Here is a 26,092-nt window from a genome sequence, read left to right on the forward strand (position 1 = left end):
AGTGTCCACTATATGCAGAAGGCGGCTATACAGGTAGCAGGGGCTATGTGGTGTCGACTGGGCGGTCTTTTAAGTTAGAGGGTCTCAGGGAAAACACAAGAAGGGCTTCAGTCACAAAGGGAGCAGGCTGAACACAGGAAGAACGTAGAGACAAAAACCTTTGGTATAACAGTTGTAAATTGTTGTAGCCGTGTTGGGAAAGTACCAGAGCTCCAAGTGCTAATCGAAAGCACTGATGCTCAAATCGTTATACGCACTGAAAGCTGGCTAAAGCCAGATATAAGCTGAGCTGAAATTTTTGCGAAGAACTTAACAGTGTTTCGAAAGGATAGGCTAAACACGGTTGGCGGGGGAGTTTTTGTTGCTGTCAGAAGGAGTTTAACTTGTCGCGAAATTGAAGTAGATACTTCCTGTGAGTTAGTATGGGCAGAGGTCATTGTTGGCAAGCGGAATAATATAATAATTTGATCCTTTTACCGACCTCCCAATTCAGATGATACAGTTGCTTAAAGGTTTGTAGAAAACTTGAGTTTGATTTCAAACGCGTACCCGACTCATACAATAATAGTTGGTGGTGACTTTAATTTACCATTGATATGTTGGCAGAAATACATGTTTAATTCCAGAGGTATGCTTAAAATATCATCCAAAATTAGGCTAAACGCATTCTCTGAAAATTATTTTGAGCAGTTAGTTCATGAGCCCACGCGAATAGTAAACGGTTGTGAAAACACACTTGACCTCTTAGCAACAAATAATCTTGAGTTAATAACGAGCAACAAAACTGAGTCAGGGATTAGTGAACACAGTGTTGTTGTAGCGAGAATGAATATTGTAATCCCCAAATCCCCGAAAAATAAGCGAAAAATATACCTATTCAAAAAAGCAGATAAAAATTCACTTGACGCCTTCCTCAGAGACAATCTACATTCATTCCAAATTAATAATATAAGTGTAGACCAGATGTGTCTTAAATGAAAAGAAATAGTATCGGGAGCAATAGAGAGATTTATACCAAATAAAGTAACAAACGACGGAGGTACATAAAACGTGTTAGAACACTGTTGCAGAAACAATGGAACAAACATGCCAAATTTAAACAGATTCATAATCCCCAAGATTGGCAATCTTTTACAGAAGCTCGAAATTTACCGTGGACTTCAGTGCGAGACGCCTATAACGGTTTCCACAGCAAAATGTTGTCTCAAATCGTCAGAAAATTCAAAGAGATTCTGGTCGTATGTGAAGTATGTTAGCGACAAGAAACAATAAATGCCTTCTGTGCGCGATAGCAATGGAGATACTATCGAAGACAGTGCTGCCTAATCAGAGTTACTAAACACAGCCTTCAGATAAGAAGACGAAGTGAATATTCCAGAATTAGAATCGAGAACAGCTGCCAACATGAGTAACGTAGAAGTAAATATCCTCGGAGTAGTGAAGCAACTTAAATCGCTTAATAAAAGCAAGTCTTTTGGTCCAGACTGTATACCAATTAGGTTCGTTTCGGAGTATGCTGATGCAGTAGCTCCATACTTAACAATCATATACAACCGTTCGCTCGACGAAAGATCCGTACCCAAAGACTGGAAAGTTGCACAGGTCACACCAATATTCAAGAAAGGTAGTATGAGTAATCCACTAAGTTACAGGCCCATATTGTTAACGTCGATATGTAGCATGATTTTAGAACATATATTGTGTTATAACATTATGAATTGCCTCGAAGAAAACTGTCTATTGACACACAGTCAACATGGGTTTAGAAAACATTGTTCCTGTGAAACACAACTAGTTCATAGATGTTCAGCAGCAAACTGTTATAGCAGTATGCTGAATTTTTGCCCACAAGGTATTAATGAGGATTGTTGTTGTTGTGGTCTTCAGTCCTGAGACTGATGCAACTCTCCATGCTACTCTATCCTGTGCAAGCTTCTTCATCTCCTAGTAGCTACTGCAACTTACATCCTTCTGAATCTGCTTAGTGTATTCATCTCTACGATGTTTATCCTCCATGTTGCCCTCCAATACTAAATTGGTGATCCCTTGATGCCTCAAAATAAGTTCTACCAACCGATCCCTTCTTCTAGTCAAGTTGTGAAACTAACTCCTCTTCTCCCCAATCATATTCAGTACCTCCTCATTAGTTATGTGATCTACCCACCTAATCTTCAACATTCTTCTCTAGCACCACATTTCAAAAGCTTCTATTCTCTTCTTGTCCAAACTATTTATTGTCCATGTTTCACTTCCATACATGGCTACACTCCATACAAATACTTTCAGAAACGATTTCCTGACACTTACATCTATACTCTATGTTAACAAATTTCTCTTCTTCAGAAATGCTTTCCGTGCCATTGGCAGTCTACATTTTATATCCTCTCTACTTCGACCATCATCAGTTATTTTGCTCCCCAAATAGCAAAACTCCTTTACTACTTTAAGTGTCTCATTTCCTAATCTAATTCCCTCAGCATCACCCAACTTAATTCGACTACATTCCATTATCCTTGTTTTGCTTTTGTTGATGTTAATCTTATATTCTCCTTTCAAGACACTGTCGATTCCATTCAACTGCTCTTCCAAGTCCTTTGCTGTCTCTGAAAGAATTACAATGTCATCGGCGAACCTCAAAGTTTTTATTTCTTCTCCATGGATTTTAATACCTACTCCGAATTTTTCTTTTGTTTACTTTACTGCTTGCTCAATATACAGATTGAATAACATTCGGGAGAGGCTACAACCCTGTCTCACTCCCTTCCCAACCACTGCTTCCCTTTCGTGCCCCTCGACTCTTATAACTGCCATCTGGATTCTGTACAAATTGTAAATTGTCACTCCCTGGATTTGACCCCAGCCGCCTTCAGAATTTGAAAGAGAGTATTCCAGTCAACATTGTCAAAAGCTTTCTCTAAGTCTACAAATGCTAGTAAGTCGTAGGGTCAGTATTGCCTCACGTGTTCCGATATTTCTACGGAATCCAAACTGATCTTCCCCGAGGTTGGCTTCTCTAGTTTAAGGAAAGGCTAACTTACCTTTCTAGCATTTGTAGACTTAGAGAAAGCTTTTGACAATGTTGACTGGAATACTCTCTTTCAAATTCTAAAGGTGGCAGGGGTAAAATACAGAGAGCGAAAGGCTATTTACAATTTGTACAGAAACCAGATGGCAGTTATAAGAGTCGAGGGACATGAAAGGGAAGCAGTGGTTGGGAAGGGAGTGAGGCAGGGTTGTAGCCTCTCCCCGATGTTATTCAATCTGTGTATTGAGCAAGCAGTAAAGGAAACAAAACAAAAATTCGGAGTAGGTATTAAAATCCATGGAGAAGATATAAAAACTTTGAGGTTCGCCGATGACATTGTAATTCTGTCAGAGACAGCAAAGGACTTGGAAGAGCAGTTGAATGGAATCGACAGTGTCTTGAAAGGAGAATATAAGATTAACATCAACAAAAGCAAAACGAGGATAATGGAATGTAGTTGAATTAGGTTGGGTGATGCTGAGGGAATTAGATTAGGAAATGAGACACTTAAAGTAGTAAAGGAGTTTAGCTATTTGGGGAGCAAAATAACTGATGATGGTCGAAGTAGAGAGGATATAAAATGTAGACTGGCAATGGCAAGGAAAGCGTTTCTGAAGAAGAGAAATTTGTTAACATCGAGTATAGATTTAAGTGTCAGGAAATCTTTTCTGAAAGTATTTGTATGGAGTGTAGCCATGTATGGAAGTGAAACATGGATGATAAATAGTTTGGACAAGAAGAGAATAGAAGCTTTTGAAATGTGGTGTTACAGAAGAATGCTGAAGATTAGATGGGTAGATCACATAACTAATGAGGAAGTATTGAATAGGATTGGGGAGAAGAGACGTTTGTGGAACAACTTGACCAGAAGAAGGGATCGGTTGATAGGACATGTTCTGAGGCATCAAGGAATCACCAATTTAGCATTGGAGGGCAGTGTGGAGGGTAAAAATCGTAGAGGGAGACCAAGAGATGAATACACTAGGCAGATTCAGAAGGACGTAGGTTGCAGTAGTTACTGGGAGACGAAGAAACTTGCACAGGATAGAGTAGCATGGAGAGCTGCATCAAACCAGTCTCAGGACTGAAGACCACAACAACAAAAACCCTGTATTCACCTGACACTATTTTCAAAAATACAGTAGTGACGAGACAGTATGAATGCAAGAAAGGTGAACTGAAATCTGTATCAGTGAACTAACTAAACCCCAATCTTGTTAAAAGTAACAGACAATCACAGAGAGTTCCAAGTCCAGTTCAGGTCTAGAGCACAAAGTAACAGGTGTAGTGGAGAAACAGCATATGGAGGCTTCAGTAAGAGATTTGAACGACCTGTCCACTCTCTAAAGGGCAGGTATTTAAAGGGCCAATGGTCATCCATGTGTGGTGTGTTTGCCAAGACCTGTGGAGTTGCAGCAACAACAAAAATGGAACTATGTGCCACAAAAATATTATTGTATTGTACTGTACTGTATCACCAACATTCTCTAGACTAAGACTGGAATGGTAGTACATCATATTTCTAGCCCTTCTGGTTTAGACACTCTAACTAGTACAAGGGCAAGGCAGAGATGTAAACCTCACTGAAAAGTAGTGCCCCTATTGTAGTGGAGAGTGAATGGACTTGGAACACATGCAGAAATTGAAACTGTTGTCATAAGGAAGATGTCTGTGTTTGTGTCCACAGTGGACACATTTTAATCCTGCTGACATTTGTTCATGACTGAATTGTTGAGCTTTGTGTGAACAGGATGAAAGATGAAGTGTCCATTTATGGGAGCAAGACGTACCATACCTACATAAATGTGCAAGTAATAGTGGGTTAATGTTGAAACACAGTTCTTCAAAATATTTTAGTAAGTGGATGATGATTTCATAAAATGCCTGATTTATTATGTACCATTGAGGTCTGGTGCTGACTAAACAAGCCCATTATGAATTTCACAGTTCTTGAATTCTCTCTCTCTTTCTCTGCTCCAGTAATCTAACTTAGTAATGGCACTAAATGAATTTAGTTGATTGTAACAATAGTGTAAACATTCAAGTGTTCAGATTTGCTTTAACATTGTAGTTTCCCCATATTGTAACCTGCAAAACAGATTCTCAGATGTGTAGATGGTTGAGTTTGTCCTGCTGGCAGAGTATTTTATCTCAGTGCTTTAGTGTCATAGCTTACAGTCACCATGAGATGTTATCAGTGCTTGTGAGATGCCAAGAAAATACTTATATACTCTGATCGTTGCTTTCCTTGTGACTTTTTCCATATTAATTCAATCCTGTGTTACATTGGAACATCCCCTGTGGACTTTAGTTCTGTATTCAGTTCATTCCTGTAAATTCACTTATTTTGCTCCCATAGATGACAATGGGTGCACAGATATTAATTTTCTGGTTTTCTCCAAAGCTTCCTGGGATCTCTGGGAGGTTTGCTCTCACTATAGGTGCAGCCACCCGCATAATCTAGAGCACTCTGTCCAATCCAGTCCTGTTGTTTGCTCAGAGCCCCAAGTGTTACGTAATATGCTCACTCCTAACACTCGTAAATGTTGGTACTGCGGGGTAAAAGCATACACGGATGCTCGCAAAGTATTCCAGTTTTATTTCCAGATACAAAATGGCACTGAATGAACTGTGTGTCTCAAAAGATGGTTGTAACATTCGCCTGCTTTATTTCATCATCGATTGTCCTCAGTATCGACATACTGTGTTGCTATACTGGATGAAAAGGGGGGTGTAAGTTCAACACTGACTGCTTTAAATGATGTAGCCAACAGGTGCACATTTGCATTTCACAGTTCTTTAATTTCACTGTTCACAAACCCCAGTAATACACAGTTAATTGGCCAGAGCACTACTGTTTAGCTTTTGATAAGCCTCATTAATAATTTGCTGGCAAACATCAACATACTGCTACAATAGTTTACTGCTGAACGTCTACAAGCAGTAAAAACCTAAATATATATTTCAAAGTCTTTCAAATAAATTGAACAAACAGTCATTGCTTTAATACATGGCCTGTTGTGTAACACTTATTTCATGGTCAAGCTGATGCATTGTTGTTGTTTTAACCAACACAGGTTTCTTGTCTTAAACTCGGTCATGGACTGTCTGTCTCATGACCAAAAACTGGGCCTTTATATATCAGCACAATAATAGATGCTGAAACAACACATTGTTTGATGTTTAATTTACAGAAATTACAATTAAAACATAATTCGTTCAATCAACTGAATACATCAAAAAATTGCGTCTTTTTAACAGTTTCTTCTACTGCAAGAGTTAGGCCGAATTACTTGTTTAAATGATGAAACTAAACAGATATCGTTATGGAAGCAATACTTTTGACAAAACTATTAATTAGTTTGGAATTAATTAAGGGCTGGTTTTGCTAACATGTTTTCGAATAGAGCCAAATACATTCTTTAAGAATACTATTAGTTGTTCCTCCAAATGTTTATAATTAGTACAGAATTTATATTTGTTTATGAGTCAACAATAGAATTTAAGTTATGAAACAATTACTGATTTCACACTATAACAAAGGATACTAACTAGGAATAGTCAAAATAAATCAGGAAATTAATGCACGCACAAAATTAAGCACAAAATTAGATCTGGTTGTATATTCTTTAAAACTGAAGACTATCCTTTCTCTTTTATGAAAATGTAGATTATACTCGCATATGTTAATGGTAATTAGTCAGAAATGAAAAAATGAATTTTATGGAGGCAGATGGTAAAACAAGAGGGGGGAGTAAAAAAATATCACAGCTTGCTTCGTCACATGGTCAGTGAATCAATTTTGGTTGCTGTGTCATCAAACTTGTTTATACAAATAAAAATGAGAAGCTTTGGCAGAGATATTGCTTCTTTCCGCCCAACTCTTATGAGTCACTATTATGTTTTTAGTGTGCAGGTGGAGTTAAAAAAATTACTGACCATAGAGTATCACTTTTACAGAGAATTTATTGTATTACGAAACAGCAAACCAATGGAAAACATTTGTGAGCTGCAGTGCTAATGCCACAATTCATGTGAGTAGAAACGAAACAAAACTGAAAATAATGCAAATATGTGCATGTTATATAAGTTAGCCTGTAAATTTTGTGGCTGAAGGAATGATGAGAAAGTTTTTGGCTGAAACTCTCATCTTTTTATTGTAAGTGAACAGAACACCATGAGCTTTTATGTTTCCTTGTTGTGTTAACTGCTGGCTTTTTCTTATACTTTTAACACTTTCAAGGAAAGCCCATCTCATATTAACTATCTAGCCGCCACTGTATTGAGTTGTGGCGAGGGGGCTGCTTTAACTTATTTGTATCTTGATTTTAAACAGAAATGTAACCCATGTTTTGTTCTTCAAGCAGAGTATCAATGAAGTTTAAACATGACCAACAAATCTGATAAATGCTTAAATGTTTCATGAATTTAAATGAAAATTTCTTTGGAAGGTGATGGTTGCACATCATACTGTATACTGATACAATGAAATATGTAAGTTCTCACAAAACTCTAGCTAGAGGTTAATTGTTTGTTTAATGTACATTTTTGGTACTATGTGTAGTAATGGAAACACATGTGAAAACACGTTATTTCATTGTAGGTACTTGCTGAACGGTCAACTGAGCTCCATGACGTGGCTTTGAAGCATGCTGTTATTGACAGTCTTCTGACATACACAGGACTTACAGTCCAGTCTATTGCAGAAGCCTGGGAGAATATTTTGCTTGAAATGGACTCAAAGTTAGCCTCCTATGCTGATACAGTCCCTGAAGGTTCTGTGTCAGCAGACTTCCTTGATCTCCTGATGTTTGGAACAACATCACTTGAATTGGAAAAGTGAGTAATATTGATATGTACAAGATCATGATTACTGTGTAATAAGTACTGCATAAATCAATAAATAACTTATTGCTGACTATTAAAGATATAGCATTATTCAACATTTTATTACTTCACAAGGGTACTGTAAATAATTATACCAGGCATAAGTGGATTGTGACATAACAATGTGAAACCTTTGTCAAACAACAACATGATATGTGCAAGCAGAATAATAGCTAGCTGGTTACATGGTGGTTTTCTTTATTTATGAGGGGTAAGTCAGCAGATGCCAGATGACGAGCAGCTGGCCAACATTTACTTTTGATTGGGCAAGTGGTGCCTCACATTACCCCAGGAGGAATGATCATATAAAGTTGATCGTCGGTAAAGCAGATGCCAGACTGAGATTCATTGGAAGAATCCTAAGGAAATGCAATCCGACAACAAAGGAAGTAGGTTACAGTACGCTTGTTCGCCCACTGCTTGAATACTGCTCAGCAGTGTGGGATCCGCACCAGATAGGGTTGATAGAAGAGATAGAGAAGATCCAACGGAGAGCAGCGCGCTTCGTTACAGGATCATTTAGTAATCGCGAAAGCGTTACGGAGATGATAGATAAACTCTAGTGGAAGACTGCAGGAGAGACACTCAGTAGCTCGGTACGGGCTTTTGTTAAAGTTTCGAGAACATACCTTCACCGAAGAGTTAAGCAGTATATTGCTCCCTCCTACGTATATCTCGCGAGGAGACCATGAGGATAAAATCAGAGAGATTACAGCCCACACAGAAGCATACCGACAATCCTTCTTTCCACATACAATACGAGACTGGAATAGAAGGGAGAACCGATAGAGGTACTCAGGGTACCCTCTGCCACACGCCGTCGGGTGGCTTGCGGAGTATGGATGTAGATGTAGATGTAGAGGAGGAAAATCCTGTCTATTGTGAACCATATGTGCTGTCCAATCACAGAAAAGTGGTGGTATGCAGACTGACTGTAAAAACAGTATCACAACATTTTGCATTGTTCAGATTAGTCGTGATACATCGTGAAGGAATAGCATTATCGGAAGGCAAAAATGGAAGATTAAAAGATGATGATGTAGTAACTCAAGGCAAGACAGATCAGTAGCTCATGCAAAAGTCCAGTCTCAGTTTAAAAATAAATGTATAACTTCACTTATATTTTTTAAAATCCCACAGTAAGTCTCACTTCACCAGTTTGTTTATTTATTTATTGTGATCCAACTTACTGGTTATGAACAGTTAGTATATTAAATTATTTAAACAAATTTCTGCAGGACTCCCTCGCACATCTTATCTGTAGGTTAAGTACACTTTCCATATTACCTTTACTGCTTGGCCCTCGTACCTCTATCCCATAGCTGAGATGGGACTCAAATAGTGCAAAATGTATTTGCCTCAGGGTGGTAATGTTTACAAAAAGGTGTCAGTTTTCTAGGAGCATGTATGCTAGTAGATAGCTTTTTGCACATGTCATTTACATGATCAGACCAGAAATTTAGTCAAGTATTCTTTTTTATGTATTCATCACCACTAAAATTTGGTTTTCAGGAGTTTAAGCCTCCAAAGATCAAATTCAGTATGTTGTTGTGGTCTTCAGTCCAGAGACTGGTTTGGTGCAGCTCTCCGAGACTGGTTTGATGCAGCTCTCCATGCTACTCTATCCTGTGCAAGCTCCATCATCTCCAAGTAACTACTGCAGCCTAAATCCTTTTGAATCTGCTTAGTGTATTCATCTCTTGGTCTTTCTCTATGATTTTTACCCTCCACACTTCCCTTCATCACTAAGTTGGTGATCCCTTGATGCCTCAGAACATGCCCTACCAACGAGTCCCGTATTCTAGTCAAGTTGTGCCGCAAATTCCTCTTCTCCCCGATTCTATTCAGGACCTCCTCATTAGTTACGTGATCTACCATCTAATCTTCAGCATTCTTCTGTAGCACTACATTTCGAAAGCTTTTATTCTCTTCTTGTCTAAACTATTTATCGTCCATGTTTCACATCCATACATGGCTACACTCCATACAAGTACTTTTAGAAAACACTTCCTAACACTAAAATCTATACTCGTTGTTAACAAATTTCTCTTCTTCAGAAACGCTTTTCTTGCCATTGCTAGTCTAAATTTTATATCCTCTCTACTTCGCACATCATCAGTTACTTTGCTTCCCAAATAGCAAAACTCATTTACTACGTTAAGTGTCTCATTTCCTAATCTAATACCCTGAGCATCACCTGATTTAATTAGACTACATTCCATTACCCTCATTTTGCTTTTGTTGATGTTCATCTTATGTCTGCCTTTCAAGACATTGTCCATTCCATTTAATTGCTCTTCCAGTTCCTTTGCTGTCTCTGACAGAATTACAATGTCATTGGCAAACCTCAAAGTTATTATTTCTTCTCCATGGATTTTAATTCCTTCTCCAAATTTTTCTTTTGTTTCCTTTACTGCTTGCTCATATACATATTGAATAACAGCGGGGATACGCTACAATCCTGTCTCACTCCCTTCCCAATCACTGCTTCCCTTTCATGCCCCTCGATTCTTATAACTGCCATCTGGTTCTTGTAAAAATTGTAAATAGCCAGTTGCTCCCTGTATTTTACCCCAGCCACCTTCAGAATTTGAAAGAAAGTATTCCAGTCAACCTTGTCAAAAGCTTTCTGTAAGTCTACAAATGCGAGAAAAGTAGGTTTGCCTTTCCTTAACCTGTGTTCTTAGGTAAGTCGTAAGGTCAGTATTGCCTCACGTGTTCCAACATTACTACAGAATCCGTACTGATCTTCCCCAAGGTTGGCTTCTACCAGTTTTTCCATTCGTCTGTAAAGAATTTGTGTAAGTATTTTGCAGCTTTGACTTATTAAACTGATAGTTCGGTAATTTTCATACCTGTCAACACCTGCCTTCTTGCAGCCGTGACATATGAAACTGATGGTTGGGTAATTTTCACACCTACTTTCTTTGGGATTGGAATTATTATATTCTTCTTGAAGTCTGTCTCATACATCGTGTTCACCAGATGGTAGAGTTTTGTCTTAGCTGGCTGTCCCAGGGCTATCTGTTGTTCTAATGGAATGTTGTCTACTCCAGGGGCCTTGTTTCAACTTAGGTCTTTCAGTGCTCTGTCAAATTCTTCACGCAGTATCACATCTCCCATTTCATCTTCACTTACATCCTCTTCCATTTCCATAACATTGCCCTCAAGTACATCGCTCTTGTATAGACCCTCTATATACACCTTCCACCTTCTTCTTTCCCTTCTTTGCTTGGATCTGGTTTTCCATCTGAGCTTTTGATATTCATACAAGTGGCTCTCTTTTCTCCATAGGTCTCTTTAATTTTCCTGTAGGTAGCATCTATCTTACCCCTACTGATATATGCGTCTACATCCTTACATTTGTCCTCCAGTCGCCCTGCTTAGCCATTTTGCACTTCCTGCCGATCTCATTTTTGAGACATTTGTATTCCTTTTTGCCTGCCTCATTTACTTCATTTTTATATTTTCTCCTTTCATCAATTAAATTCAGTATCTCTTCCATTACCCAAGGATTTCTACTAGCCCTCATGTTTTTACCTGCTTGATCCTCTGCTGCCTTTACTATTTCATCTCTTAAAGCTACCCATTCTTCTTTTACCGTATTTCTTTCCCCTGTTCCTGTCCGTTGTTCCCTAATGCTTTCTCTGAAACACTCTGCAACCTCTGGTTCTTTCAGTTTATCCAGGTCCCATCTTCTTAAATTTCCACCTCTTTGCAGTTTCTTCAGTTTTACTCTACAGTTCATAACCAATAGATTGTGGTCAGAGTACACATCTGCCCTTGGAAATGTATTACAATTTAAAACCTGGTTCCTGAATCTCTGTCTTACCATTATATAATCTATCTGACACCTTCCAGTATCTTCAGGCTTCTTCCATGTATACAACCTTCTTTCATGATTCTTGAACCAAGTGTAGCTATGATTAAGTTTTGATCTGTGAAAAATTCTACCTGGCTGCTTCCTCTTTCAGTTCTTACTCCCATTCCAGATTCACCTACTACGTTTCCTTCACTTCCTTTTCCTACTACCGAGTTCCAGCCCCCATGACTATTAAATTTTCATCTCCCTTCACTATCTGAATAATTTTTTTTATCTCATCATACATGTCTTAAGTCTCTTCATCATCTGTGTAGCTAGTTGGCATATAAACTTGTACTACTGTGGTAGGTGTGGGCTTTGTGTCTATCTTGACTACAATAATGCGTTCACAATGCTGTTCGTAGTAGCTGACCCCTGTTCCTATTTTTTTATTGATTATTAAACCTACTCCTGCATTACTGTTATTTGATTTTGTATTTAGAACCCTGTATTCACCTTACATGAAGCCTTGTTCCTCCTGCCAACGAACTTCTCTAATTCCCACTATATCTAACTTTAACCTATCCATTTCCCTTTTTAAATTTTCTAACTTACCTACCTGATTAAGGGATCTTACATTCCATGTTCCAATCCGTAGAACGCCAGTTTTCTTTCTCCTGGTGACATCCTCCTGAGTAGTCCCCTCCTAGCCATCTGAATGGGGGACTATTTTACCTCTGAAATATTTTACCCAAGAGAACGCCATCATCATTTAACTATACAGTGAAGCTGCATGCCTTTAGGAAAAATTACAGCTGTAGTTTACCCTTGCTTTCAGCCGTTTGCAGTACGAGTACAGCAAGGCCGTTTTGATTAATGTTACAAGGCCAGGTCAGTCAGTCATACAGACTGTTGCCCCTGTAGCTGTCAAGTACTTGCTCTGCGTAGAAAGAAATGTTCCACTGAATCAAGTTGAATGTAGCACGTATAAGGTGAAGTTAATGGAACTAGCTATGTTGTACAAGCCAAAAACTACATGTCACCTGGTTGACAAAGTAGCTGATGCTAAAGGACATAGTTTAATGAGGCTACCTTCATATCATGGTCATTTAAATCCAGTTGAAAATATATGCTCCTACATGAAAAGTAAGAAGGGCAAAAAAAAAATTATGTTCAGTGAAGTTCAAATACTGACAAAAGAAGACACTGCAAATGTTACACCACATGACTGGTCTTGAGTTGTCAGCCATACCAAGAAGGTAGTTGAGGGATTCATGAAGGACTGTGACAAGTTTTGAGTAATACATAACTTCTCTTGTTGTCATGTTAAATATGCTTCTTTGCCAAAATACAGCAGAGTGGCACAGAGTTAAAAATTTTGCAACACAGTCCTGAAACAGTGTAATATTAAACTAGCAACTGAGGGTAAGATAAGTCAATAGTTTATGAAAAAGCCTATTCTCATATAAAAATGAACATGTAAATTCTTCTCTGACATTGTTGCAAAACAAACAGCAATTCTTGTTTTACCAGCTATCGATCGTGCTTAAAAATCACATTATTTCATTGAAAAAAATCTGTATTTGTTTGAATATTGTGATATATACAGAAGTTTCACGCATTAATTGGCAAAATACTCTCTTCTTTGTATGCTATCATTTGCCAAAATCTTGTTCCGATATCTCATACTGTTTAAGAGATACAAGGGGTTTGTGAATATTTAATTCTGGTTGTTTCACTGGCGTGTGCGTTCATGACACAGCGCTCTTTACATAGACTCCATTTTCTTGAGACTGGAGACAGATAATGATATCCTTCCAAGTTTAAATAATAAAGCAGACTTTAACCTAATATCAAAAATTCACAATAACTATGACCATTAGCAGTATGATAGGCAGTTCTTCACGAAGTTGATTAACTATAAGGTGTGTGAGAATGAGAGTTTATAACCGAATAGTTTCTTTAATATCATTTTAGAAAGATCACAGATCAGTCAGCTTGCGCGGCTTGCTTTTCACGCAGACGAGAGAGCTTGTCAGGTACCGTGCACAGTAGGCCCTGTTGACGTGTTCAGTACACACTGGCAACTGCGCTTCTCTCCACTCGCAATGTACTCAACTGTCAAAACTTGCAACAAATTTACACACACTATAGTTGCTTGAATATCATCTGGAAGTTTTGCATAATAATCACTTGGAAAAATACTCTCCTATTTGTGAAATCTTGTTTCTATGTATCAGATCTTTTATGAGATATGAAGGATTTATGAACATTTCATTCTCGCTTTTTCGTTGGCACACACGTTCAGGACAGAACACTTTACATACATTCCATTTTCTTGAGATTGGAAACCGATAGCATAGCCTTCGAAGCTTAAAGAATAATTCAGTATGTTATATGTATTTATATGCAGCAACCTATGACCTAACACACACCAAACACAGATTCATAGAGACCTCTAATGCTCCACTGCAACTTTAACAATTTTTTGCAGTCGTTTACCTAATCACTAAATATGACAATAACTATGACCATTAATAAAATGTTAGGCAGGCCATCATGAAGCTGATGAATGAAACAAAGCTGTACGAGAATCAATTTTTTTTTTTTACCAAGCAGTTTCTTTAAAATCATTGAAAGATCGCAGATCGGCCGGCAGATGCATGGCATTATTTTTTGTATTGATGGTAACTGGTGTTGTCTGAGAATTCCCACTCTGTAAGCTGTGACATCAGATAGCACTTAACAAGGAGAATAGCGTTGGAACTATCATCAAAACATTCACAGCTTGTTAGCAGATGACATAGCTTGTAAGGGAGCCATTGTGCGAGTCACCAAATAAGTGCACAGCGATCATTACTCCATGTAAGACTGGCTTTAATGTCAATATTTAGTAAAGTTATTGATGTTACAGTTTGCACAGTTGCAAATAAGACTCAAAAATTATTTTCAAGTAGGCTTTGCCCCCTTGCCTGTGGTTCAGAGTTCAGTTATGAAATTATGCAAAGCTATTCAACTGGCTCCCATCTAACATAAAGAAAGAAATTGTGAATCCCTTTCTGTTCAAAGTAAAATTAAAAAGATGCCCCATTAGTCTCTCTTTCTGCTAATTATCTGATTACGTAGATTCAAGGATTGCAAGTATGTGTTAGATACACAGCAAGCAGCATGTTCATGGCAGAACTGCGTGGTGTGGTAGTGTAATGTAAACAAGCTTCTGTTATTATAAATGTAGGCAACTTTCAAAAATACTATTATGATCAAGTAAAATTATGCTGCTAACAGGAGATAAATAGCGGCTCTTAAATGTAACTTGGAAGCAGCAGCTTTTACTGAACAATGGCCTTGTGTCATAAGACATAAAACTGAGTTACTAGGCTACATTTAGCTGCTATAAACATTGGTTTTAACAGTACAGTGATACTTGGTTATTAACACAGTGTCCAGCATATGTTTTTATGAGTTTCTTCTCAGTTGTTAATCTGTGCCTTGACTTATTCCACATACCTGAAGGTACTTCTGCTTAGTATCTACACAACACGATGAATAAAAGAAGAAAATTAATTAACTGATATTAACAAATTATGAAACAGAATTTGTAGCCAAGATGTACCTTCAGGGAATGAAATACTTAATACTGCCAATAGACACATACTAAACTACACATAAGCAGGGCCGGTTTAAGGCACCAGGCTGAGAGGGGCCACAGAGGCGATCCTAGTGATAAATTTGTACCATGATTAGTATTGAAAACAATCCATTTCCGCACTCACAAGGTTTAGGGTTACTTTTATAGGTCTTACTAAGCGCTCACGCAACTCCAGTTAATGTATGCACGAGGGAGCAAAGGAGCATCATCAAGTTATGTCACTTTTTTTGGAATAATGGAGGGTGGGGGTGCCAAATGATAAGTCACTTATTTGAAGAAATGGTAAGAATGAAAGTAAATACTGGCCAATAATTCCATCTCATAATTTTATAGAATTGTGTGTGTGTGTGTGTGTGTGTGTGTGTGTGTGTGTGTGTGTGTGTGTGTGTCCCTTCCTCTTTTTTTTTTTACTGATATAGTTCCAAATTTGTCATGTTTGTGGCAAGCATTTGAAATTAAGTTTTATATGTAAGAACTAGTTACATACCATTGTCTCTCTTCTCCAGATTTCTTCTTCATGACCTGACAGAAAAAGGGTTGAAGAAACTTGGACATTCTATTGAACTTAGTTACTCAAATATTCAAAAACTTGTACTGAAACATCTGAATACAGTTGGACAGAGTCTAGCATATCATTTGGCAGAAGTACGTGGAATGTCACGGCTAGAAGACCGCTACAAAGTATTGGGACTGGAAGAAGCTGCCGTCACAAAAGCCATTGCTGCCACTGGAGCATTTCTGGTTAAAGCAACAGAAATACAGCAAGTTATTGACAGCTCCATGAAGAATTACAAGGTGTGTTGAATTCACTTGATGCTCCACCTGAATGTGTTGAGCTTGCTTCAGTAATTTTTCTTCTCATCTTCCATCTTTTACCAAGGTTTTTTTTCTTATGCTGGTCGGGATCTGATACATTGTGTCATTCACCAGTATTTTGTTTATGATTATTTTCTTTCAGTAACACCTAGCACTTAATATAAGTATTGCTGTTGGATCTTACTGGATATTTTCTGACTAAAATAACTTAAAAAGGCAGGGCCATTAGTCAAAGCTGCCATGTAGTCTCCCAATTTCGGTGCAAACTATGCAGTGTTCTACATGAGCACGATCGCTAACGAGCTGTCTGCGCTGTTCTGACTACAAACCCAACAAAACGCACAGCTGTAAAAGAGACAAAATTTATTAGGTCACGGAGTGACATCCACAAGAATACAATGAAAGTAGTTTACACATTTCATACACATCCAACAATTGAGGGAGGAAGGCTAGGCATTGCCATCCACCATGCCTTGTTTGAAGCCCATTGCAGTGGGCAGCAGAAAAAAGTGCAATAAGTTCCCGATCCACCCAGACTGGTATGCACAGACAAAAGGGATTAGTATGACAGCAACCCCATCACTCATCAACCCTGGGGCGACTGGTGGACAGGAGCCACCTGAATGTCAGAATCCATGACAAGGGGTGCAAACCTAGGCTAAGACAGCAGCAGATTTGAGAGAAGAGGCTCTGGCAATAGACCTGACCTGTGTCTCCACTAATGACATTGCCTGCTTAGTGCAGTGGGAGACCCTGGCACAAGTTACACGAAACAAACCTGCTGTTGATGCTGACAAAGCCCTGACCATCTGGGATAGGTTGACACGACCAGGCCTGCCCGATCCGCAGAGGGACCAGGGCCAACAAGGAATAAGGCAGCAGGCCCACAACCCAGGTAGGGGCCTCAGTGTCCATCTTAGGATGCAACTGGTTCTGATGGCATGTCACAAGTCAATCCTTGGTGCGAATCTTGAACACACTGCGACCGCACTGGCTATGGACCAAGGCCTGAATCCAGTGAGGTTGCCATCTAAACGACATGGCCCAGTGCCCAGTATCAGGTGCCGGGGGGTCTGGTGTTGCTGGGAGACATCTACCTGGCAGCAAGAGGTTGTGCAGCATCCATGGCTTATGGTCACGCAGTATGTCAGCTCAAATTGGCATCGATCTACAAGGGCTTAAAAAAAACAGGAGAACCTCCTCGGCTGGGAAATCTTCTATGTACTTATGCATTAGCATCTTAAATGTTCAGACAAAAGGTTCCACCTTGCCATATAGCTGCAGATTGAATGGCAAATGCCATTGTATGTACAGAAGTCCTTGAAAGAATGCGCCAAGAACTGAGGACCATTATCTGAAAACCGAGTGCAAGGCAAGACTTCTAAGGAGAATATCGTCAACACATCCTTGACAGTCACATATGCTGTTGCAGACTGGCTATGAATGACATAAGGAAAACGATAAAGGACACCAGTTGCCAATAACCAGAAAGAGTATTAAAAAAAACATTGAGATCAATGTGGACTCTTTCCCCAGGTTTTATAGGGGCTGGCCCTGGCAAAAAAACAGTGAACAGCACTGCCTGCTGATCTGAACTCCTGCAGCAAGCCCCAACAAGGTGCTCGACTCCACCCAGCCAAAACACATGGCAGCACACTAGCAGTTTTGTGCGAGAGATCTCTCAGTGACTCTGATGTAATAAAGCAGAAGACCTCCTGTCATGGAGCTGCTGGAACCAGAACGTGGGGAGTAAACCCTTCTGTCAGCAGGAGAATAATGCCATCCAAGAGGGAGAGGCAGTGGTGCAACACAAAATTTCTGAAGCAGGCCCAATGTCTGGCCTGACGAACAGTCGGTCTACCTGTGTTGTATCATGCGTATGATCTTCTGGAGCACTGAATACGCAACCGCAGCAGAGGCAATATGGGAACTGGTGATTGGGAAGCCATCCTTCATGTGTCTCACCTCCATATTCAGTTACCAAAAAAGCAGACCCTCCTCATTGAACAACAGATCAGGACCCATGGGGACTGGGGTAAAGCATTCATGTTTGCATGTTGCAACATGGGCCGAAGGTGGGTCCCATAATTGTACTGGGCACAGAGCCCATCATTGAAGACAATGAGTAGTTTTGTCTAGTAAGGACACCAACGGGCTAAATGGGGAAACCAAGAGCTCATGGTCAGTAATTAAATGGGATGTTGCACCAAGAAGAACAAATGATTTCTTTCAGGCAAAGACAGTAGCAAGAGCTTCTTTTTCCACCCGAGAATAATTTTGCAGAAACAAGTTTAGCGTTTTCGTTGCAAAGGCAATAGGTTGTGCAGAGCCTCTGAATGACGCTGGGCCAAGATCGCCCCTTACTGGGATTTGTCCATGGCTAGGACCAAACGCTTGCGGGATTGAAATGTTGCAAGGTACGGTGCAGAGCAAAGACTATCCTTAAGCTGCACAAAATCATGCTCACAGTCTGCAGACCAGACGAAAGGAGCACTTTTCCAAAACAACAGATGTAACGGGTGGGCAATAGTAGTCATTAAGGGAATAAACTTGTGATAGTGTGCCACTTTTCTAAGAAAAGCCTGAAGTTCTTGTAGATTAAACAGATGGGACAAACCCATAATGGTGGCAACATGTTGTTCCCTGGGGTGCACACCCTGTCAGAAAATTGCATAACCGAAATGAACAATGGAAGACTGGAAAAGTGAGATTTAGGGAGATCACATGTGAAGCCCATGGCCTGTAAAATGGTAAACAAAGGATAGATGTTACTTAGGTGATCCTCTCTAGTAGCACGTGTCAAGATGATATCATCGAGATAATCAGTTTTAAGAAAGATGTCAGGCTCCTAGTGACCCCAAACATTAGCCGTTGATATTGATAGAGGCCAAAACACATATTAAGCACAAGCAACTGCTTTAATGCCTCGTCTAATGGAATCTGAAGGTAGGCTTTGGCCCAGTCAATTTTCGGAAAGAATAGTCCCCCAGCTAACTCTGTGAGCTACTCATCCAGGTATAGAAGGGGACAAATGTCTAACTGCCTACGTGTTAATAGCAACCTTCAAGTTGCCACAGAGCCAAAGCTGATTGATCACCTTCTTTACAGTCACTAAGGGTTTAGGCCATTCACGTAAAGAAATCGAGCTAATGACTCCCAATGGTGTTAAGTGATCCTGCTCCATCTTAATGTGGTTGCATAAATTTACTGGCACTGGCTGTGCCCAGAAAAAGTGAAGACAGGCAGAAGGTTTGAAGTTGATGCATGCCGTCAAATTGTGTGCACAGGGTAACCCTGGGCCAAGCAGATTTGAAAAACTCAACACAAGGAGTCCAGTTCATGATAAGGCATGTGGTCTGACATCAGGTGCAACACATGAACAATAGGTAAACAAAAAGTAGCAAAGGCATCTCCCGAACAAATTTTGACTAACCGCATCGTTAACCACCAAGTGATTAATTGAATGGACAGCTGACTTGTAAACTGTGTCAGCCGTTAATAGGAATAGGGTGTTGTTAATAGGTTACCAGCTGATTCTCAGTGTGTGCAAATGGTGGGGACCCTAGCCTGACATACATCTTTGAGCTGAGTAGGGATGCTGTAGGTTCTATGTTGATTTGTAGGATTGCTTCACCTGCACTTCAATGAAAAGTTTGTTCTGGGCTGCAGACAACAGCGAACCAAATGACGCAACAGTATGAATATCGATATCCATTGATTCCTGCAATTACTCATCAGGGAGGGGATTGATATGCAGCTGCTAAGCGACCCCCTTTTTACTTTTCTTTTTAAATTACTTAATTATAAAAAAAGGCAAGAGGTCCACAGCTTGGGGCAGACTGCCATTTCATGCTGTAGAAAACAAGAGGGACATGAAAGAAGGAAGTGATGTTTGCCGTACCAACTGACGCGTTTGTCCACATCGGCCTAGCGGTGTTTGTACTGCCGCTATCTCCTCTTCACCAGGACATTAGGCCTGATGCACTGGGCTGCACGCTTACAGACATCTATACTGACTGCCTGGAACACCATGAAATGTTAGAGAAGTGGTTTCGTGTAAGCATCCTAGACTTCCATGGATCCATAATATGGGGGGGGGGGGGGGGGGGGGGGGCAATGGTGGTGTGTGAACAACCGTTGGCTGAGCCTGGGTCAGCAAAGTCAACAATTGTTCTGACAGTCTCATGCATCTACTGCTGTAGCAGAAGTGTTTATGGGAGAACCAAATGGCAGAAAACCACAGAATCTGAAACACACAAAAATTTGTCCATCGGTGTCACCACTTGTGTTCTAACTAGGGTCACAAGGAATCAAACCTGTAAAAGAAATATAATTTATTGGGTCATGAATTGACATCCGCAAGAATATAAAGAAAATAGTTTACACACCTCAAACAAATTTAACAGCCTAGGGCACAGAGGCCTCTGCATGCCCTTATAAAGAAGTTATCCATGCCACATGTCACTGGTGTAGTGCTGCACTTACATGACAGACCTGGTGACAGTTGTCAGTGACAGGGCAGCCCCTGGTGGCTGTCTAGTGCAGTTGCGGGTGTGCCATTTGAATGCCGGCATGCACTACACTTGCTGTAGTGGCACAAAATGCTCACTGTGGGCTGTAGATGTAGTAAGCGACAGGTTACTACATGTCCGCATGAATAACCACGGCCAAACTGTAGCAGTTGACAGTTAGACCACCCAATTGCCAAGCATGCCACACAACACTGTGTACTTTAGTACAGTGACTGCGTCACACCTGGATCCTTCACACCAACAACAGTTTTTCTGAATTTCACAGTTGTAAATTGTCTCTCACTATGCATCTCTCATTCCTTTAACCTCCCTGGCTCAACCTGCCTCTGTCCTCTTCCCTGAACCCACTTCAGCTTCAATCAAGCCTGCCATACTCCCAGCACATCTGCCTAATCCTTTCCCTTCTTGCTTCACTCATTGGGAGATGATGTAGTGAAGAATCATATGCCACAACTGCAATGGTCTGGTGCCCAACCACAGGAATATAATGTGGAACAAGTGACACTTCTGCAGCTGGGTGTTGTAAAAGTATCTTATTGCTATGGGGATGAAGAAAACAGAAATAGAAAATACTAAAAAAATTTTGAGACATGACGGCACCAGTAATATAAGATGGCAGCTGACGGTAAACAATTTGTTTGGTTACAGCTAAATACTCCAAATGTTATGTCAATCAGTGGGAAAATGAAAGTAATAGATCCAGGTCAGAAAATTACTGGGAATTTTTATTGTTAAAGCAGGTGACCATTCATAGTTAAGAAATAGTGATTCAGTCCTGTACAGGTGTACTGTAATACAACACACAGCTTATTGCCCTGTAATAGCTCTGAGACTGCTAAGCATAATGCCTGCTTGTACAGATGGATGACTGTCAACAATATCTAGGAAATTATTTTTTAAAAGCTGTAGATTTTCAAATTGTTTACAAAACAACATTATCCCCTTCAAAATATTCCCCATTACATCTAATACATTTCTCCTGCAGGAGCTTCCACTGTTCAAAACATTTTTTGTAGTCATCTTTTGAAATGACTTACAGGTCTTCCCTTTTCTTGAGTTCTTTAGTGGTGTCAAATTGGTGTCCTTTCATGTGTGGAAATAATGAAGTCACACAGAGCCAGGTCATACGAGTAAGGTGTGTGGGGCAGCAGAACTGTGCCATTTTTAACCAAAAGCAGTCTAACAGAGATGGCTGTGTTGTTGTTGTTGTTGTTGTTGTTGTTGTGGTCTTCAGTCCAGAGATTGGTTTGATACAGCTCTCCATGCTACTCTATCCTGTGCTAGCTTCTTTATCTCCCAGTACCTACTGCAACCTACATCTTTCTGAATCTGTTTAGTGTATTCATCTCTTGGTCTCCCTCTACGATTTTTACCCTCTACGCTTCCCTTGATGCCTCAGAACATGTCGTACCAACTAATCCGTTCTTATAGTCAAGTTGTGCCACAAACTTCTCTTCTCTCCAATCCTATTCAATACTTCCTCATTAGTTATGTGATCTACCCATCTAATCTTCAGCATTCTTCTGTAACACCACATTTCAAAAGCTTCTATTCTCTTCTTGTCCAAACTATTTATCATCCATGTTTCACTTCCATACATGGCTACACTCCATACAAATACTTTCAGAAAAGATTTCCTGACACTTAAATCTATACTCGATGTTAACAAATTTCTCTTCTTCAGAAACGCTTTCCTTGCCATTGCCAGTCTACATTTTATATCCTCTCTACTTCGACCATCATCAGTTATTTTGCTCCCCAAATATCAAAATTCATTTACTACTTTAAGTGTCTCATTTCCTAATCTAATTCCCTCAGCATCACCCAACCTAATTCAACTACATTCCATTATCCTCGTTTTGCTTTTGTTGATGTTCATCTTATATCCCTCTTTCAAGACACTATCCATTCCGTTCAGCTGCTCTTCTAAGTCCTTTGCTGTCTCTGACAGAATTACAATGTCATTGGCGAACCTCAAAATTTTTATTTCTTCTCCATGGATTTTAATACCTACTCCGAATTTTTCTTTTGTTTCCTTCACTGCTTGCTCAATATACAGATTGAATAACATTGGGAAGAGGCTACAACCCTGTCTCACTCCCTTCCCAACCACTGCTTCCCTTTCATGTCCCTCGAATCTTATAACTGCCATCTGGTTACAGTACAAAGTGTAAATAGCCTTTCACTTCTTGTATTTTACCCCTGCCACCTTCAGAATTTGAAAGAGAGTATTCTGGTCAACATTGTCAAAAGCTTTCTCTAAGTCTACAAATGCTAGAAATGTAGGTTTGCCTTTCCTTAATCTATCTTCTAAGATAAGTCGTAGGGTCAGTATTGCCTCACGTGTTCCAATATTTCTATGGAATCCAAGCTCATCTTCCCCGAGGTCAGCTTCTACCAGTTTTTCCATTCATCTATAAAGAATTCGCATTAGTATTTTGCATCCGTGACTTACTAAACTTATTGTTCGGTAATTTTCACATCTGCCAGCACCTGCTTTCTTTGGGATTGAAATTATTATATTCTTCTTGAAGTCTGAGGGTATTTCTCCTGTCTCATACATCTTGCTCACAAGTTTTGTTGGGACTGGCTCTCCCAAGGCCGTCAGTAGTTCCAATGGAATGTTGTCTACTCCCGGGGCCTTGTTTCGACTCAGGTCTTTCAGTGCTCTGTCAAACTCTTCACGCAGTATTGTATCTCCCATTTCATCTTCATCTACATCCTCTTCCATTTCCATAACATTGACCTCAAGTACGTTGCCCTTGTATTGACCCTCTATATACTCCTTCCACCTTTCTGCTTTCCCTTCTTTGCTTAGAACTGGGTTTGCATCTGAGCTCTTGATATTCATACAAGTGATTCTCTTTTCTCCAAAGGTCTCTTTAATTTTCCTGTAGGCCTAGTGAGATAAGCCTCTACATCCTTACATTTGTCCTCTAGCCATCCCTGCTTAGCCATTTTGCACTTCCTGGTGATCTCATTTTTGAGATGTTTGCATTCTTTGTTGCCTGCTTCATTTACTGCATTTTTATACTTTCTCCTTTCATCAATTATGCAGGTGCATTTCTTGGTGGAAGAACCAGTCTCCTGTCTGCCACAAATCAGGTCTTTTTTGATGACAAGACAACTCACTAATCTCTGACAGTTGATCAATAGTCTGTTGACAGTCTCTGAACACAAGCTCTCGAATTTTTTCAATATTTTCGTCGATTTGGATGTCCAGAACGAGTTTGTCATCAGTCGACATGCTGCCATTTTTAAATTTAGCAAACCATCTGTACACTTGAGTATTTCCTGTAGCATCATCCTGGTAAACTGTTTTCAACATTAAAACAGTTTCAGTGGCATTTTTACTGAGTAGAAAACAAAATTTCACAGCTGCACATTGTTCACTTAAAATTGCCATCATAAAAAATGAAATAAAAAAAAGAATCACTGCTGATGAAGACAACAAGCCAGGTCGACAACACAAGCGGCACTTAACTGGCAATGAGATGTGCTATACACATCTAGTGGCAGAAATGTGTAATACAAAGGCTTTGCCCATGGCAATATTGTTCTGTTTTTTGGGTACCCCCTCGCACAATGTGGAAAGGTCTGAAACCTGTTGTTAAGCCAGGGCACTGCACACAGTCTGATGATTAGGAGCTTTATCACTATGTCTCCTATCACTGTCAGGCACCAGGACTCGAATAAGCTTCCTCTGAGTCAAGTGCCACTGCCCTAGTGTGTGTTGACAGCCTTGGATTCAGAAGATGATAGCTACGAGATATGGTATGATGTTGGATGTTGCTTCTGTGGTTAAAAAGATCAGCTTATTTTGTATTTAAAGAACTGATTGGGAGGGGGGCAAATGTTATGCTACAGCTACTCCATAACAGAGTAAACTCAGCTTGCAGGAAAGTACTAGAAAGCTAAGAATTATGGTAGGTATGACCCATCGGAAACTATGAAGTAGTGCATGGTCAGACCTTATATCACAAAAAAGTTATGTATTTACATAACATAATCTTGTTGCTTGAGGCTATAAAAATGATATGTAAATTTTCAACAATGTAGGAAAGGCAGATTGGTATTCACCACAAAGAGAAGGAAATTAATTGCAGACAGACACAATGAAAAGGAATACCAGAAATATTTTCAGATTTTGGACGAAGTTCTCCTTCAAAAGTAGAACTTTCACACATTCACACAACAGTAACTCACATACACATGGCCACTGCCACCAGGCACTAAGATCTGAGTGCACCACCCAAACTGCAGTCAGGCCTCAACACCTGTTGATAATAGCAATTTGTGTGTGAGTTCCTGTTGTGTTAATGTGTGAGAGTTCTACTTCTGGAGCTAAAAATATTTCTAGTGTTCTTTTTCATTGTGCCTGTCTGCAGTTCAATGTCTCCAGTGTGTGGTGGGTATCAGTTTATCATTTCAAAATTGTTGTTATTTCACCCTGGACTTTGTATTGTTTGATATGCAAATTTTCTCCATTTTAGAGATAATATTTCAAAACTGTTGAAGTCAAATGTTATATATAACACTGAGGAAGAAATGGTGTTTGTGTTGGTGTGCAGATGTCCAGGACTTGAAAACTTTGTTAAACCCCACTCTCTCAAAACACAGTTAGTCAACTGCCGCTAATACCATATTTAACCAAATCTAAGCCGCACTTTTTTCTGGTTTTTGTAATCCAAAAAACAGTCTGCGGCTTAGAATCAAGTGCAAAGCAAGCGGAAGTTCTGAAAAATGTTAGTAGGTGCCGCCACAACTAACTTCTGTTGTCGAATATATTTAGCACCACACAGGCATGCTTTGTAGGCACAAAGATAAATACTGGAGCCAAAACCTCTGCGTCAGTAAATAAATTTTAAAAAAAGAAAATGTAGAGGACGGTTTTTTTTTTCTCCGCCCCGAGTTTCGACCACTGCATTTTCATACATTATCCAACGAAGTAAATACAAATTCTGTATTGTTCATCTTCAAATGTAGCAGAATTTCAATATACTATGAAAATCCGACTGGCAAGACTGTTTGGGATGTTTGTCAATACGGCCAACTCCACGTTCTGAATTTTTTCGTACCTGTGAGAAGAGATGGTTGCTAATAGGAACATGATTAAATGTGAATCACATACAGTATTCTCTTCACCATAAGAATAATATGAATATAAACATTTACCAAGTATTCTTTCGTGTTTGCTGCTATCTCATTTAAATCCTGTCTGCCTAGTAAACTACGAAACTAGAGTGAGACAACAGCAAACGCAGAAGAATATACATATCGTGTCATGTTTATATTTGTATTATTCTTATGCCTAATAGTGATACAGTCAGAAATGAAGCACGGCAACTGACTAGATTTTTAAATCTAAGATGATTCTAATT

General features: G+C 39.6%; 1 protein-coding gene across 2 annotated transcripts in view; it reads left to right on the forward strand.

The window, feature by feature from the left end:
- The window catches only part of LOC126281228 (anaphase-promoting complex subunit 4-like), a 124,196-nt gene that overhangs the window by 41,392 nt on the left and 56,712 nt on the right, over positions 1-26,092 (forward strand). For both annotated transcript variants that reach the window (XM_049979993.1, XM_049979994.1), the window contains exons 6-7: positions 7,629-7,864; positions 15,870-16,158. In XM_049979993.1, the coding sequence (XP_049835950.1) occupies positions 7,629-7,864; positions 15,870-16,158 (525 nt within the window). The remainder of the gene's footprint in view (positions 1-7,628; positions 7,865-15,869; positions 16,159-26,092) is intronic.

Source organism: Schistocerca gregaria, chromosome 7 (genome assembly GCF_023897955.1).
Source record: "Schistocerca gregaria isolate iqSchGreg1 chromosome 7, iqSchGreg1.2, whole genome shotgun sequence".
NCBI classification, from domain to species: domain Eukaryota; kingdom Metazoa; phylum Arthropoda; class Insecta; order Orthoptera; family Acrididae; genus Schistocerca; species Schistocerca gregaria.